The sequence below is a fragment of the Silurus meridionalis genome, chromosome 27 (genome assembly GCF_014805685.1).
Source record: "Silurus meridionalis isolate SWU-2019-XX chromosome 27, ASM1480568v1, whole genome shotgun sequence".
NCBI classification, from domain to species: domain Eukaryota; kingdom Metazoa; phylum Chordata; class Actinopteri; order Siluriformes; family Siluridae; genus Silurus; species Silurus meridionalis.
Genome location: NC_060910.1, coordinates 18,103,770 through 18,120,740, shown reverse-complemented (window position 1 = coordinate 18,120,740; position 16,971 = coordinate 18,103,770). Strand labels below are relative to the sequence as shown.

The 16,971-nt window shown below is 36.7% G+C and overlaps 1 protein-coding gene and 2 pseudogenes across 1 annotated transcript; 2 read left to right on the top strand and 1 right to left on the bottom strand.

Annotated features, from left to right (window-relative positions):
* The first annotated feature begins 5,341 nt into the window (after positions 1-5,341).
* On the top strand, positions 5,342-7,192 carry LOC124380975 (annotated as a pseudogene).
* A 3,626-nt stretch (positions 7,193-10,818) lies between these two features.
* Positions 10,819-13,033, top strand: LOC124380990 (annotated as a pseudogene).
* Positions 13,034-14,134: 1,101 nt separating this feature from the next.
* mmab (metabolism of cobalamin associated B) lies at positions 14,135-16,680 on the bottom strand. Its single transcript, XM_046842337.1, has 9 exons — positions 16,387-16,680; positions 15,872-15,936; positions 15,617-15,710; positions 15,461-15,518; positions 15,274-15,346; positions 15,087-15,184; positions 14,827-14,891; positions 14,658-14,717; positions 14,135-14,561 (listed from the first exon to the last, which is right to left on the bottom strand). Exons 1-9 carry the CDS (start codon positions 16,488-16,490, stop codon positions 14,465-14,467), a joined length of 714 nt encoding a protein of 237 aa, XP_046698293.1. The 5' UTR covers positions 16,491-16,680; the 3' UTR covers positions 14,135-14,464.
* Between the last annotated feature and the right edge of the window lie 291 nt (positions 16,681-16,971).

Sequence of the window (16,971 nt, the reverse complement as noted above, 5' to 3'; positions counted from 1 at the left end):
AACTGTAAAAGGATGTTGTACTAAGTACTAAGATTGAATGTCACTTGGAGGTTGAATAAAACTGATAATGATGTGAGCTCAGAAAAGACATTTGTGGTTATTTCATTATAAATGTTATGTTATATTTGTCTGACCTACACGTGCCTCTTTGATTTAATTGTAAGCAGGATGACTGAATGATCATAATCAATGTCAAACCGACCAAAACAATCAATTTCAGTGGGGGTTGAATAATTTTGAACACAACTGTACTTTTTATGGAAAGTAATGCGTTATATTACTTTTGCGTTAGACATAAATGGGAGATTTGAAATGGGTCTGTAGTTCGATAGCGTGTTTGGATCCAGATTAGGTTTTTTAATGAGAGGCTTAATAACTGCTAACTTGAGGGATTTAGGGACGTGACCTAAAGATAGTGAGGAGTTAATAATATTAAGAAGAGGCTCACCAACTGTATATAACACTTCCTTCAGTAGTTTAGTAGGAATGGGATCTAACTGACATGTTGTTGATTTAGCTTTGATAATAACATTATACAGCTCTTCCTGTCCTGTACATGTAAAGCAGTGTAGTTGTGGAGTTGTAGGTGAGATTGTGTCAGGAGGTGCTGTCAGAGGTTGGACCGCCACAATTGTTTTTCTAACATACATTAACATATTTATATATTATATTAAAATAGCTGTGGGGTCATGCTTCTCCTGTTTGAGCAGTAAAACTGACAGCACTATTATCCAATAGCATCCTAAATATATGGGAAATAATTGACAGTGAACCAGACAGTGAGTAGTGTGTGTTCTACTTCAAGCGGTGTTACACAGCCAATTAGCGTATGATATCAGCGTGAGATATGAATTGCTCCGCACCACAGATCTTATAATCTGATCAGTCTGTGCTGTTGGGGGCACAAGGGGCACAGCATATTTTGGGGTGGCAAGTGCTACCCAGTGACCCCTTTAAACACGCCCTGTTCCGTTGCTATGAAGACGGAACCAGTCGTGCTGACATGAAAAATAATTAATTGATTAAAGTTTATCATTATATCACAAAATGCCGCGAGACAGTGTTGGAATCACTTGTACTGAGTTTTATTAACGAGTGTTCTCTTCTTCAGTGAGTAGCCATGTTCCTGTGCTGAGGTGGAAATAGAAATCTAATGCAACATCCAAGGGTGCTGCTAGGGTTTCTGAGCCCCCTGGCTAATTTGTACTTTGGGCCCCAAAGCCCCATCCCCCAATTATCAAATCTTTTTGCTACATGTGACAACAATTATTATCAATAAGCATAATAATTATAGTGCATTCATTAGGAGATGATAAAGAACAACATTTAAATTAACTGAAATTCCGCATACTGTATACATTAAAGTAAGTAACACCACTGTGTGGTCTCTCACACACAGACATTGCAGGATCTCACACAGCTAAAACATTGACAGTATTACTGAATCACTGATTTGAACTTAAAAAGAAAATCAGTTCTATTTGTGAATCATTCAGGCTGCTTTTATAAACGAGTTTCTCCAATTCATTGAAATGAACCGACTCAAATTATTAATAATTATTTATTATAATGATATTATAACTATGAGATATTATAATCATATTATTTCATAAACTCACAATGTAAATGTTAACTGATTCTATAGAGTAAGCTCTTTCAAGGCTTTGCTATATCTCACCAGTTTGGTGATTCCCATATTTTCTAAAGATCGGTGCTATTCCATGTCTATTGCTCGATTACATGGAAAAAGATTTTTGGAAATACTGTGAAAACCTCCAGTGGATAAACGGGGAGTAGCTGATAGAAATAAAATGTTATGCCATGAACTTAAAACAGCTTCATACGGGCTTCAGAATCATAACATAAAACATGGAACATAAAACACCTTTTTTTAAAAACCTGGGCGATTACCTGACTTACGCTCTCTCCCTTTTCAATCTTTCCCCGTTGACATCTTGATTTTCTCTGCTCCATTCTTGCGTTTTGCATCTACCTACCTAAGTCAGAACTTCTGCGAAGCGTCAGCCAAGTACAAGACTTCAAACAAAACATATTTAAATAAATGTAAAATTAAAGATTTAAAAAATTACTTTAAAAAATAGAATTACATGAAAAAAATACTGGAATACAGCAACATGAAAATAAATGTAATTCATTACTTTCCACCTCTGACTCTGTGCATGTGTGTGGGTGAACACTGAAATGTGAAAACAATCAGTGAAAATAGAAATACCTTGTTTGCAGTTGCACCAATCCTGCCTCCAGTTCTTCCATTGCCAAACGTCCAAACGCCTCACAGAGGAAGAGAGAAAAGACTGACTGCAGTAGAGTGCTTGCCACTGGCCATGGCCAAAGTCCTTCCTTGCAGCCATGCCCCACACTGCACTCAACAAAATGAGTCTGCAGGAGGATGCTGCTGCACGAAAGAAAAACATAAATGAGAGTAAGAGCACTTTATTTTCTGCCTATGACTTTAGAAAAGTCAATACGGTGTCTAAATTTGATGCATATCTAATGTCTCATATTGATTTAGGCATGGCTTACTTTTATTTGACACTAAATTTAACAGAAATATTTGTGACTGTTGAACCCTAGTGTTTGAGAGTGTTGAGGAAAACTCATAGAGACAAGCAAAATGGTAATCATGCAAATTTTACTTTTTATTTGATCTCTTTGCCTTCACATTTTAGCACAACTCACCACTCCTCCCTCGCTCCCTCTCTCTCTCTCTTGTGGACACTAACCCTGAATGCACAAAAAGACAGAGCGACTGGCCATAATACCTGCCAGTTTGCCGGTCTCCTGTGTCCACAGCTGATGCTTGAATATTTGACGATGCTTTGCTTTTTCAGTGACCCTTCCTTTTGAATTGTTTGGAGCCCCAGGGCTGTCCCAGCAACCCATGTACGGAATCCTTCACCTGCACACGGCATGTTATTGATACTGATTATTTAGATGATATTATTATGTATAGTAATTAGCAGTGACACCTTTAACATACAAGGGCTTTCCTGAGATGAGTTGAGACATGAAAGACACACGACAAATCCAATGATATGAGTGTTTTGGCAAGTGGACTATAGCATATCTTGTGCCCTTTCGTTTTACAGACTTCAAAGGGTATCTTCAAAATCTTTTAAGTTCAGTGTGGTATACAAGCCAGGAGTGCAGATAGCTGTGGCAGATTTCATCTATCAACGGGGGGATGGGGTGAGGGTTTGAGAGAAACATGCATGTCCCTTTTTGTTTCTTTGAAAAAATTCAGTAAAAGCAAAAATACAGAACAATCGGATAATGAGTGACTTAAAGAAAATTTTGTAGACAAATGAGTCCATATGTGACATTTTTTATAACAAAAACTTGTGTAAGATGGAGAACAGGAGAGAAGATGTTACCAGACTGCCTCCACCCCACAGTCACACATGGAGGTGAAAGGTTAAAAGTTTGGGGTTGTTTTGGAGCACCTGGACCATAAATAATTATTTTGTTTTTCAGGATGAGAAACAGATCTAAAAATATTCAAACAGACCCTCCAACCAAACACAAACTTTTGTTCAAACAAAAGCTGCATCTGTCCATTTCAGAGAAAGATGTACACTGTGGTTTTAATGTTTTCCAACCGCAAACCTGATGCTCAGCTACATTTATTGTGCTGCTATAAAAAACACCCGTCCCCACTTGCTGCAGTGAAACCACACAAACAAACCTTATTTTCCATTGACTTTCTTATATCATAACCAGCGATTTAATGAGGTCCAAACAAGCAGATGTAATCACTTTAAATGGACATTACTTTGTGCCAAACAAAAATAAAGGCTAAGATCCTTGTAACAAGTGTATTGGCATTAAAAATGGCTACTTATCAATGATTTAAATTAACTCAAATTACCCTAAACAGCAGACCCCTGAGTAGTCTGACCTGATAAACTGATAAGGTGAAAATGTGAAAGCCAATTGAATTATAATATAATAATAAGTATATTGAGCTAGATAACTAGGTAAAACTGTTAATTCATTGAAGGTGTATGAAACAAATGACAACATTTCAGTTATGAGATGTAGTGATCTCTCTTTGTAAGCAATAATTATTACTTGAGTCGTGTATATATGCTAGTGGGGGAGGTTGTAGCTTAGTGATTAAGGCATTCAACTTTGGAACTGAAGGTCATAAGTTCAGGTCCTAGCCACACCAAGGTGCCATTCCTGGGGCCCTGAGCAAGGCCCCTAACCCCATAGCTGCTAAGTTGTATGAATTATTTAAAATGTAATTTGCTCTGGATAGGGTCTGCCAAATGCTCCAAATGTAAAAAAAAAAAAAAAATCACAGTTTTGCACTTTATTATCAAGGTATTGCTTGGTTTTACAAACAGCAAGATCATCTCAGTATTTACTGTTTAGAAGATGCTTTAGAGCAACACTGCAACACCATGACCTTTCTAAATTAAAAAATAGCCTACATGACAAATGAACCTGCCAGCTCTGTAGATCTTAGCTGTTGAAAAATTATGAATTATAATTATCAATTGTGAATACAAAACTAAAAGCTCAGTTACAAAAATACTCCCTAAAGTAAGTGATCTGTTATATGTCATAAACATTTGCTTAATTATACATAAGCATTAGGCTTTACACTGCCAGTCCAAATGTTTAAATCTGGTAGTTTTCCTTGCAGTTATAATTGAACAGTCTTAGTATCAGCTGTAACAGATATATTATATATATTATATATGTAAATTACACAAATTCCCCATTATTGCAATTTAGATTGTTTTTTTATACAAAAGTCAAAATTGGTATTTAGTTTGCTTATTCACAATTCTCTTTAGATTTTCTAATTCTAATTAGCATTGAGAAACCTGGCAGTGTGTAATTTTAAATAAATATGAGATCTGAGATCAGATTACAGATTATATATTTATAATGTAAAAGCATGTTTTTTACATTATAAATATATGCTATGGCAGACAATCATCCTTGCACAATAATAGTAACTGGAAGAATATACACGAATCACCACAAATTTACAAATTCAAGCCAACTGGCAGTTTTTAGCAATAATCATTTTTCCCCTTACCAGTCCAGCTGCACAGAAATCAACACAAAGAGTTTGTGCAACACCGGGGAATTTGCTGAAAAGCGTCAGTGCCTCTCAGCTAGTCTTTATGAAAATGAAACTTTGCTTCATCGTTCTTAAAATAAATAGAAATTTGTTACTGTTTGAACTAAATAAATTAGTTGCTCTGGATTAACAACTTTAAAGTATTGGTGCTACAGCTAGTGAAACAATAATGGAATTTTGAGTTTAGGTGAACAAAATGTTGCTGTATAATATATACTTACCACACCCCCCACATATATAAATCATCACTCGATTTGCCTGCCAGACAGTTTCCTCTTCCTCTCTCATCTAATACTGCAATGCTTCATTTTACAACGTTTCTCTGCGTCATTGGTAAGTCTTAACCTTATTAATCGTTTTATTCATGAAACAAATATGACCACTTAGCCATGAATTTTGTATGAATATACTACATGCATGATAAAACTTGACAGCAAAGTTATTAATTGCATTACAATCTGTTAATGTGCTCTGTAATAAAAAACAAACAGTAACATTATTTAAACTGCACAGCATCCAGTGTTCATTACAAACTGTGGTTAAAAAGAAGTTATTTACAAAGACTATTTAGAAAGATATGCCAGATATTTTTATGTTTTGAATTAAACATTTATTATGTGTTTCAGGTTTACTCTCAGAGACTGTGTGTTCTTCAATTTTAGAGGCAGAAGTTGGTGATGATGTCACTATTTGGTGCAAACATGAGCTGAAACATACAGATAAAATATTCTGGTTTAAACACACGTATGATTCGGTTCCACTTCTCCTCGGGTGTAAACAGATTAGAACGTCAGCTCCTTCACAAAACTGTTACTTTTTTACTGAAAGTAATGGCATCCTGATGTCTGTTCAGGTGAGAACACGTCTCTCACCATCACTGCAGTGAACATCTCTGATACAGGACTGTACTACTGCAGCTCTATTAGATTAGATCAAATCATCTTTGGGAACTCGACCTCTCTACGTGTGGAAGGTACGTTTATATAAAGTGAGTAATGTTAATTGAAATGACTATGGTTGTAAAATGAATGTTTTCCTTTTTGCAGAAAGTAATAAAACCCTTTCCAATGATATGAACAGAGCAAAAGGTTTGTCTAAATTCGGCTAAAAGCTTGTGCAGTATTTCTATAAATATAATGTTTACATGTCTGTAAATATTTATGGTTATTGTTTTTTTTAACCAATTTTTCCTCTTTGCGAATTTTTAGTCTTTTCTGGTCTGTTCTTCATTCTGACCATGACACTTGCCCCACTGATAGTAATTCTTCTCTGTGTCCTGATTTTCAACATACTGAAACACAGAAAAATGCTCAAAGGTAAAGTTGAATGGTAGAAATGTTAGAACATCTTAGTTTTTTTTAACTGTAAAATTAATTATATCATAGTAAAACGTTAAAACATTTACATTTATCATGTGTTTTCTCTTTAGGTGAAAGTACTAGGAAAGATAAGGTAAATCTGAGAACACACATTTAAACAAAACACACGATTTTCACCAGTTGTAAAATGTGATTAAAGAACATTCACGGCTTTAAGCTGTACTATGATGTAGTATTGGATTTGCAATTAAAATTATTTTCTCGTTGAAGGACATTGTATGTACACCGACTAGGCTTAGCTTTATGACCATTGTTCAGGCATAACATTTTTACTACATGCTTTATATTCTGCTTCTAACACATCAACTTTGAGGACAAAATGTTCACTTACTGCCTAATACATCCACAACTAACAGTTTCCATGATGAAGAGATAATCAGTGTTATTCACTTCACTGCTTATAATGTTATAATGATATGCCTGATTGGTGTATAGAGAAGCTTTAAATACACATTGTAGTTAATGTTGACATTGCAGGCCTCAGTATCTTCTGTTTCTTTACAGGATGAAATGTCTGATTCAGTGAATTACGCTGCACTACAATTCTCTAATAAGAAAACCAAAAGGGCAAGGAGACAGAGTGAAATGGTGGATCCACATGTTATATATTCTGCTATCAAATAATGATTTGTCAATAACACAGTAAAATGCTTGCATATTAAGCATGTAACTTCTTGTTTAATAACGTGAAAAGGGTACATTTTAGAAGAAAGGGGATTTGTTTTATGCTTTTTAAATCATTTTTTGATTTGTTTGATCATTTATGAATTTATGAATAATAATGTTTTCTATACAAATCTATGGTAGAACCCATTAGGCAAAATTAAATAATTTATTTGGGGTGTGGCTTTCTTATAATGCTTTTTATGCTTTCATTTCTTTTAATCAATTTGGGTGTAATGTAATAAAATGCATCTTCAAAGGTAAGCTCCAATTACATGCTTTACTTTGAACCTTTGAGTTTTACTTGTCTGTCATTTATTCAAATAAATAACTAAATAAATAAAAATAATGAGCAGTTTGGAAGATTAGGCTTCATCTAAAAACTAACATTTGTCTGAAAATGTAAATACAATCCACACACGGCATTGGTTTTCATTAGTAACATCATAAAGATCCTACACATTGAAACTCATAACCTTCATTGGATTTAGAGAATGAAGTTGACCCTTTTATTTGCCTTTTTTTCTTTTTCTTGGCATGCCAGGTTATCGGAAAAACTGGAAAAACTATTTCTTACTCAGCACTTCTGCTAAATTCTATTTTTTTTTATCTCATCAAAAGCTTTGCAAACCTTTTTGGTTGATAAACATTTTATTGAAATGGTATACTGGTAAACAAATAAATAGTTTGTGTGCAAAATGACCTTTTTTTATTCAAACATGAATATGATACACTATTAACACACATTAGGTCATGTATTTCAGTCATATTTTCATAAATAAGTGTTCATTAATTCAGTGTCAAATTTAGTACAGAGGACTGAATGTAAAATTTACATTTTTATTGTTTATTAATTATGTCTTACTTGCTTTAAACTATTAAACATCTCAATATTTTTTTTTTATTAGATAATTATATTCCTGATCATGATTTTTGCATTTTTATGTTATATAATAGTTCAAATGTTGGGAAGCAGCAAACAAAGCTTCAAACTTAGTCTAACAACCCATCATAAATGTAGTATTTTACTATGGAAAAACAAAAACGTTGCATTTTGTTTCTGATACCTGTGTCTCAGATCTGAAAGCCAGACTCATGAATTGTCTTGACAACCCAGAAAAAAATATAAAAAATAATCCTTAAAATATAATTAAACCTCCTGTTTGAAGACTTTTGACATTCTGTGGACATAGTGAAGCCAAAGCCAAAATGTCAATAAGACCCTCTCACAGGTCACCAACAGGTGGGCCGCGGTCCGGGTCCGGAGCCAGAAGCCATCCCATACGGACCCGAACCTACAGCCAAAACAGTTATGATTTAAAACCTGACGGTGCGCTTCTTTTTTCACTGGCGCAGCTTTTGTAGTCTTTACGGTAGTGATTTAGTGGATAAGGAAACGCACAGACCAATTGCATGAGAGTGAAGACATCCCGCGTGATACCACTCAGCCAATCAAGTATGTGCATTTCAGGCGGTAAACATTGCGACTCTACAGTGCAGACAGATAAGAGTTAGAGGCAGGTTACACATGAAAAGACGGCGGTAGAAAGAAAAAGAAAGATAGCGATATATGTAGGAAACAAAGGGAGAGAAACGGACGTGTGAGACAGAGAAAGGAAGGGAAAACAAAGGAACAAATGGCGCTCTGCAAAAAAAGAATGTACAGCGATAATGTAGTATTTAATCTGGAATGGACAGACTCATTTATGTTCATACTTCCTACTGGGAGCACTAAACCAGTGTGTCTCATATGTTCAGAAACCGTGGCTCTTATTAAAAGTGCCAATGTGAAACGCCATTATGAGAAAAACATAAAGGTTATGAACAAACATACCCACTCAAATCTGAAGTGAGATCACAGAAAATAAGTAGTCTCAGAGCCCAGTATGACCAGTCCACCAGGATCCTGAGCCACACATTCACTGCCCAACAACGTGCTCATGAGGGTTCTCTCAGAGTTGCTTGGATTTTGGGTCAACACAAAAAGCCATTTACTGATGGAGGGGTTGTCAAAGAATGCATGAGTACAGTAACAAACGCTACTTGAGGGAAAACAAAAACAAGAGCTTGTTGTGATAAAATAAAGCAAATAACCATGTCAGCATCATCTGCCACAAAGAAAGGTGAAATATTAACTCAAGACGTGCTAACCCAGCTAGATGAAGCCATGCATAAGGCATCATGTGTAGGCTTAGCTGTGGAGTCCACTGACATGTGTGACAATGCTCAGCTCTTAGTATATGTCAGGTTTTTCAATACAGACCAGAAAGCATTCTGTGAAGACCTGTTAGGTGTCACTCCCCTTTAGACCAGTACAAGAGGAAAAGACATCTACCAGCTTTTCCTCCCTTTATTTTATTTTTCTAAAGTTAAAGTTTGAACGCACACAGTTTTCCCATTTTATTTATTTTCTCTTATTTTGATATGCAGCCCTACTTTTATTCAGTTAATGAGAGAACATTATACATATCTACAGTCATATATACTGTATGTGTTCAGTTCTATCTTACGTGACAATAAATATTATCAAAAGGTTTTTTTTTTTAATTGTACTGAATTCATTTGATTTGACAGTCAGGTATTAATTACATGCAGAATTGATATACTTAAATGTATATCACACTAAATAGTTTAGACACTATGACCCTCTGAACCTTTGCTTCAAGAAATTTTCCCTAACTGAACTTCTTTACATTTTAGTTGAATACCCCTGCTCTAGTGGCTGCAGGCAGATTATATTATTAAATAGATTGAGCAAAGCTTTCATAAGGTGTATTTCCACAAATCATTTTTAGGAATATTGTTCTGTCATTTTTTTTTGCTTCCTTGATAAATGCATTTTATAGGCACTATTCTTTTTTTATTAAAATTTTACTGTAAGAAAATATATATATTTTTAATATTTAATCAGTAGTGCTGCACTTTCCATTTTGTTATAGCTAAGTCCTGTTACACTGTAGTTTATAAGGCTGACAGAACTCTCCATCCGACTGTATCTACTGTAGTTATTTATGCTGATCCTCCATTCATAGCTAGGCCAGAAAGTCATCTCTTCACTGGAGTCACACCTGGATTAAACTGCCCAGAATTCACTGCTGTTGGAATGTTGGATGAAGTGCAGGTCAGATACTACGACACCAATGTCATGAATTTTACCTTGAAAACAGACTGGATAATGAAAGTTCATACTGACGATGAGTGGAACAAAATCACTGATGTATGAGGGTTGAACAGGAGAACTTTAAAGATGATATGGCTGCAGTAATGAAGCGCTTCAATCAAACTAAAGGTTAAACACATGCAGCTAAACTGAACTTGACAAACTGACCGAGTGTAAACAAGATGTATAAAAAAGAAAAGTAAATTATAGGTAGATTTTACAACTCATCCATCTGCAGCACACTTCCTTTTTCTGAGCTCTAGAATAGTTTTGTGTGCTTAAAATTGGACCAAATTAATGGTCCAATTGGTCAAATGATTTTGGGCATTAATCAGCATTCGCTGACTGTGCTGCAAATTAGGCAGATTATTAAGTAGGGGCATCTGACACACCAAATCGTGTGTGTACATTCTGCTTTTGCGTGAGAGAACATAACTCCCCCATACCAGCAGGTGGCAGTAGCCTGTATTAGGCATCCAACAAGGGAAACAGGAAGCGCTACAACTGTAAATATATGAAGTGAGCATTGTTTTCATGCGCCACAATCATTAGTATCAAAATTGTGTAGCTGTTTTTCAATCATGTTTGCTATGTTACAAAGACAAGAGCAAGAATAACAAGAAGTGTGTTTCGTTTGTTCATGTTCTCATTCGCTAACCTCTAATTAAGAATTTGATTTTATGATATGAAGGTGAAAAAAAAAAATCATCCATACATATAGCACAAAGAAATCAGCATCAAATATCGCCCATCGGCTGCCCTGATTTCTGATTTCATCAGCATCGGCCATAGAAAATCACATATTGGTCAAACTCTATTAAAATTACTAATATTATGTCACAAGTATGGATATAGATACAGGAATAATTACTAAATGTTTTAAAGTAGCAGATCTGTAACTTTTAACAATGAAATTACATCTTCTGCTTTTAAGAGGACAGACACACTGAAACACACACACTTACATAGGATAATGTCTGTAAAAAATATGTTGTCTTTAAAAATGTATATGTGTGTGTATGCAGGAGTTCACACATGGCAGTGGATGGTTGGCTGTGAGTTTATTATTAAAGATGGCACTACTAGAGGATACACACAATACGGTTATGACGGAGAAGATTTCATCAGTCTGAATCTGACAAATCTCACCTACAGTGCAGCCAAACCTCAAGCTGAGATCACCAAATATATGTGGCATCCTGAATTAACTTGGACTCAATACATAAAGCACTACCTGAATGACGAGTGTATTTTTTTGGATAAATAATTGCAGGTTTTATGGCAGACAGACTCTGGAGAGGAACGGTGAAGTGTGTGATCTGCTCTGTTACTGATTACAACACACACTGTAATTGGCACTGCTCCTCAGAGGCTGTAATCCAGTGGTACTGCTCATAGGCACCGGTCTGGAAGTGGTGAACAAACCCTTTCCCGGTCTGAGCGAGACAAGCTAGCTAGCTTCAGGGTTGGCCGACCTCTCCTCGCGATATCTAGCTTTTCTGGAAAAGTCCGACTTGAAAATTGATTTTTAAGTATGTCCAAAACCAAGTTGATTTCTCTTTCTCCGTTAGCCATTGTGGGCATAAAAAATTCTAACTTAAATGTATCAATGTGTGCAGATGCTAGTCAAACTTGGATTTTACAGTTTCCCTCTGACCAATCAATCAGAGGACAAAAAAATGCTGACGGTATTTGCTAGCTGGCCCTGTGAGGCGAATTTGAAATCTTTTTGGTTAAAGAAACAGACGCATTGCTAATATAGTTTAAGGTACATCGACAGCACTACTGATTGTGAAGGCCCTGGGCAGATTAGATTGACATGGCAGCACATTGAAGCTGAAATCTGATCAGACAAAAAATCTAATGTACCGGTATTTACATTTATGTACTGGAGTGACGCAGTGCAGCCAAGAGAAAACGAAGAGACAAAAACTGTTGGGAACAAATTAATACAATTTCATGGAACAAATATCTTATCAATATCGATGAATAAATCTTACAGAGTGATTTAATGTCTGTCTCTGTGTCTCTGCAGTTCCTCCTGCAGCATCTGTGTTCCAGAAACAGAGGTGGTGTGTCATGCTACAGGTTTCTACCCCAAAACAATAAATATCACCTGGCAGAAGGACGGAAAGGACATGCATATGAGGACGTTGAGCTCAGAGAGATGTTACCCAACCAGGATGGAAGCTTCCAGAAGAGGAGCATTCTGAAAGTCTCAGCTGAGAAGCTGCAGAAACACAACTACACCTGTGTGATTGAGCACAGCAGCATGGAGAAGGAGATGGTGCTTGAAGTACCAATTGGTTCTAATAAATTACAGACGTACATAATGAAAGAAGATTTATTGGTGTAGTAGATGATAAAGACTCTTTGCTGATTCAACAGCTGGAGGATCAGATGGAGGATCAGATGGAGGACTGATTGAGATCATTGTTGGTGTGGTCGTGGCTCTCAGTGTTCTTGCTGCTGGAATTGTTATTTGGATGATGAAGAACTCTGGTGAGTGGAAGAAGGAGGCTGATGTGAAGGGTTGGGAAAACAGATTTATACTTTCCAACTCTTGAAAGAGAATTGAATGAGTATTTTGTATATTTTATAATGTTAAATGATGAACCTCAGTTGATTTTCATGCAGTAAACAAAATATTGTCCACAGATTTAATAATAACTGTCTGTCCACCATCATTCAGACCTGTTCCACCCAGACCCGGTATGTGCCATAACCTTATGAGCTGTAAATGATATTTAAATCCACTACAGTATTTTGGGTTTTAATTTAACTTATTTGTACATCAACGCCAGAATGTATCTGACAGAGAGAATGGATTGATGAGTCAGAACTGAGACGCACAGGAGCTGCAGTGAACACAACATCTTTAAACTCATTATGGCATTATGGTATTGCAGCTTTTTAATGAAACTGAAGGTGATTTAGTGTCACACACACACACACACACACACACACACTAACCTTGAAGCAACTGTTCAAAATCTTGGTAAAATATTTTTTTGTTGTTCAGCATCAAAATTTAGCAACATTATTTAAAGAATAACAAATTATGCAAATGAATATTCATGTTGTACTGCAGTTTATTAGGGTGGATGTAGACCTGCACATTCAGGCAATTAATCAATCATCTGTAAAATATTGTTGATGCCAGAAAGACTGGTTTGTGTTTCTAAGAATCTCTCAGAGATATCTGATGTTAACTGAAACTGAAACTCCGGACCTGTAGCTCCATGAGTAGATGTTTTGTGCTGCTGCCAATAATGCTGTCCCTAATAAAGTGGCCAGTAAGGGTATAGTCGAAGTAAAACCAATAGACAATGTGATAAAAATGATATAAACATTTGTGGTGGTATCATATGATAAAGCCTGTGATTGGCTGATGAATAGATTACTGATTCTCTGGTGCACATTAAACTCTTAGCTGTTCTGTTAATTTCCTGTTACAAACTTGTTTTATATATTTCCAAACTTTAAACTTTTTCAATTTCCAAACATGAGTTTCAACACCGGTTTTACCTCAAATGTAAGAAGCAACTACAACTTTCCTTATAAACTGTATAAACTGTACCTGAGAGTATTTTTTTTCTGTTTTCTGCAATTTACCTTTTTTCTACTACGCTACTAAATGTGTGGTTCAGAATATACATAAGACACATAAGATTTGTGAGATTTATGTTTATGAACTGCACCTTAACTTCATCAGATTTCACTTTTACAGTATAAAAGATCACCAGTCACCTTCCTTCAGAGTGAAGTCAGGGTTTACTGCTTCAGAAATGTTGAAACAGAGAAAGATGTGTATGACATTCATAAGTGTGCGCTGTGTTTATTTTCACTTTACATTCACTTCACTGTCAGACCGGTTTAGTGTCACAGTCAGTCACAACCTTCTGATCATGTGACTGAAAACATGTCTAAACCTGTAAATCTTATTACAGGTCAGAGTTCAGAATTCAGCATGTAAACGTTTATACACCACATTACATGCACAAGATTCAGTGTTTATTCAAACCCAGTGTTCATGTGATTAATTACACTCTCAGTTCATTACACTACATCACATCATCTGAATCAGGAACGTCAGAGAAGCTTTCAACAATCTGTGATTTAGATAAATATACTGGAGGAATTTCATGTTGAAGTACTTTCAGGTCTCCTGTAGATCTTCTCCATGTTTCCTTCTTTCACAGCTGTGTATCTCGCCAGTGTGAACAGATAATCACTCAACCTGTGTAATAAAATACCATCAGAGTGGGTAAAGAAGTGAAACCTTTGGGTTTGTAAATCAGAATGAAATGATTTTGAATGAACTCATGAGTTTTACCTGTTGAGGTATTTGCTGATGTCAGGATCTGCTTCACCTGAGCGCACGACAGGAGCCACACTGCAGAGAGACAGGAAGTGATGTCAATTATCTTATAATGAGACCTGGTGCAACAACAATAGTGCAGTGTGTGTGTGTGTGTGTGTGTGTGTGTGTGTGTGAGACTGACCATCGTTCGGCACGGCGACACACAGCTCTGGCCACATGCAGTGCGGCGCTGCTTTTCCCCCCCGACTGCAGAAAATAATCCCCAGGAAAGGAGAAGAAACCAGAATCACACAGGAGGAAATACACACAGGCCTTAAAGATCCTTTTATACCACACACCTGGAGATTATTCTTGTTTCACTGATCACAGCTTTAGTACTGAAGATTCAACATGTCACCAATTACACAAAAAACACCATCAGATTAGTGTAAATGTGCTTACAGGCAGTATGAAGTGTGTAAGAGGAGGAAGTTCAGCTGTGTAGGAATCAATCCAGTTCTCCAGCTCCGCCACGGGCTCACTGCTGAACTCCGTCTTTTCTGGTGTAAAAAAACACTAAATATAAGACACTGCACATACTGCTGATTTCTGTCTCTTTCACACACACACACTGCAATTGGATACACACTTATGTGGCTCTCTCGGGCTGAAGAGCGAGGAGTGGCCAAGTTGGAGCCCACGTCCTGCAGCACACACTGGATCTTGGAAAAAAAACGACAAAACTACAACACGCTGCCTTATAAGTGTGTATTATACTGTCATGTTTGCCAAATCCAACACACACAACATTGTGAGGAACTGGTAAACACACACACCTTGTCTAGCTGATGAGTGAAGGTGTGTTCTTTCTCGAGACAGAACTCTCTGGCCAGCCTTAAGAAGGAAGTGTGTGAGATGAAGACTTCTGAAAACTGTGTTAATGATGAGATACAGAAAAACGTGTGTGTGTGTGTGTGTGTGAGAGAGTTTACCCGATGGCGGACGAGAGCTCATCCGTCGTACCCAGAGCTTCAAAAATACGATCTTCTTTGGGTCGTCTCTCTCCTGTGAAAGTGCTGGAAAATCCTTAGAGAATGAAATGAAGGAAACCAGACACAGTTTGAGTCTCAGTGTGAAATGTGGTGTGTGTGTGTGTGTGTGTGTGTGAAGGCTGAGGGTGAAGGTGTTCATGTCTGTGTTCACAGTAAACAGAGAAAAGATGATGGAAGAACAGTGAAGGGTGAAACCTTTATCTCCAGTTTTGGTGTAAATCTTGGAAATCTTCTGATCTCGATCCGACTTTGTTCCAAACCTCAGAAAGAAAAATCCCAGACACGGTTAATAAACAGTCACAGCTCAGGAGTTACTTTTCTCTGTTTGTGACCAGAAGGTTATGAGTTTAGATCTCTGAAGTGATACAGAGACACAGTAATGAAGACTGCTGTATAAAAGCCTTTAATCCAAAGTCCATCTATTAATCTTGAAGGAAACTGGTTTTGTCATTGCACAAAAAAACAACCTTTTCTGACTTTACAAACAATTTTGGTTTATTTAATAAATTACCATTTTATATATAAACCACATTTCAATTCCTTCACCATAACATTGATCAATAGCAATGTTTCCACGGCAACCAACGGCTCATGAACCCTACGTGACCCGGATATAGATAGTCGTTCCAGGTCGTGACGCGGATTCTCGTTCGGGTTGCTAACAGTTTAGCATAAAAGCACAATGTTAATAATTAAATGTAGATGTTTACCTTCTGATGTTTCCACACAGAAGCTGCTGTGACTTTAAACATGTGATTAACTGCAGCACACAGTGACGGTGTGCAGGACGATACAAAGCTCCTGACGCCATCATACAGTTATTCCGTGTACAGCGCGGTGTGTTTACATTTATATTTATTTACTAAACACCTTATTAATGCAGTCTCGCTAATCTACAGCTATACAAACCGTAAGTTCACACTGAACACGTTTGGCCTTCCTGCTACCCGTAGTTGAGTAGGCGGCGATATGGATTGGTTTTGTCCTAATCTGTGTGTCTACACTTCATCTAGAAGGTTAAATCCGCTTGTGGTTATGGGCGCCATCTTGTGGGCATGGATGTGTAACTGCACCAGCACCTTTTTTCTAGTAAATTTGAGTATACTAAGTAGAACACTAGATAGTGTGCAGCCTCCTGGTCGCCATTTTGGAAGCGTTCCAAATCTCAATCTCTCCGCAAGTGAAAAAAGCTCGAGTTTGTCTGCCCTCTGCCCTCACGACGGTGTATTAGAGCAATATAATATTTTACAAAAAAGAGAATAGGCAGGAATTGTGCACATTTATGAAAAAAGAAC

Bases quoted from the DNA above. Each gene is read 5' to 3' on its own strand.
- mmab (XM_046842337.1), bottom strand. From the start codon at position 16,490: ATGATGGCGTCAGGAGCTTTGTATCGTCCTGCACACCGTCACTGTGTG. The intron at 15,185-15,273 runs GTGTGTATCCAA...TTTTTACACCAG, and splicing joins AGCCCGAGAGAGCCACATAA to AAAAGACGGAGTTCAGCAGT. The intron at 14,562-14,657 runs GTAAAACTCATG...TTTATTACACAG, and splicing joins ATCAGCAAATACCTCAACAG to GTTGAGTGATTATCTGTTCA.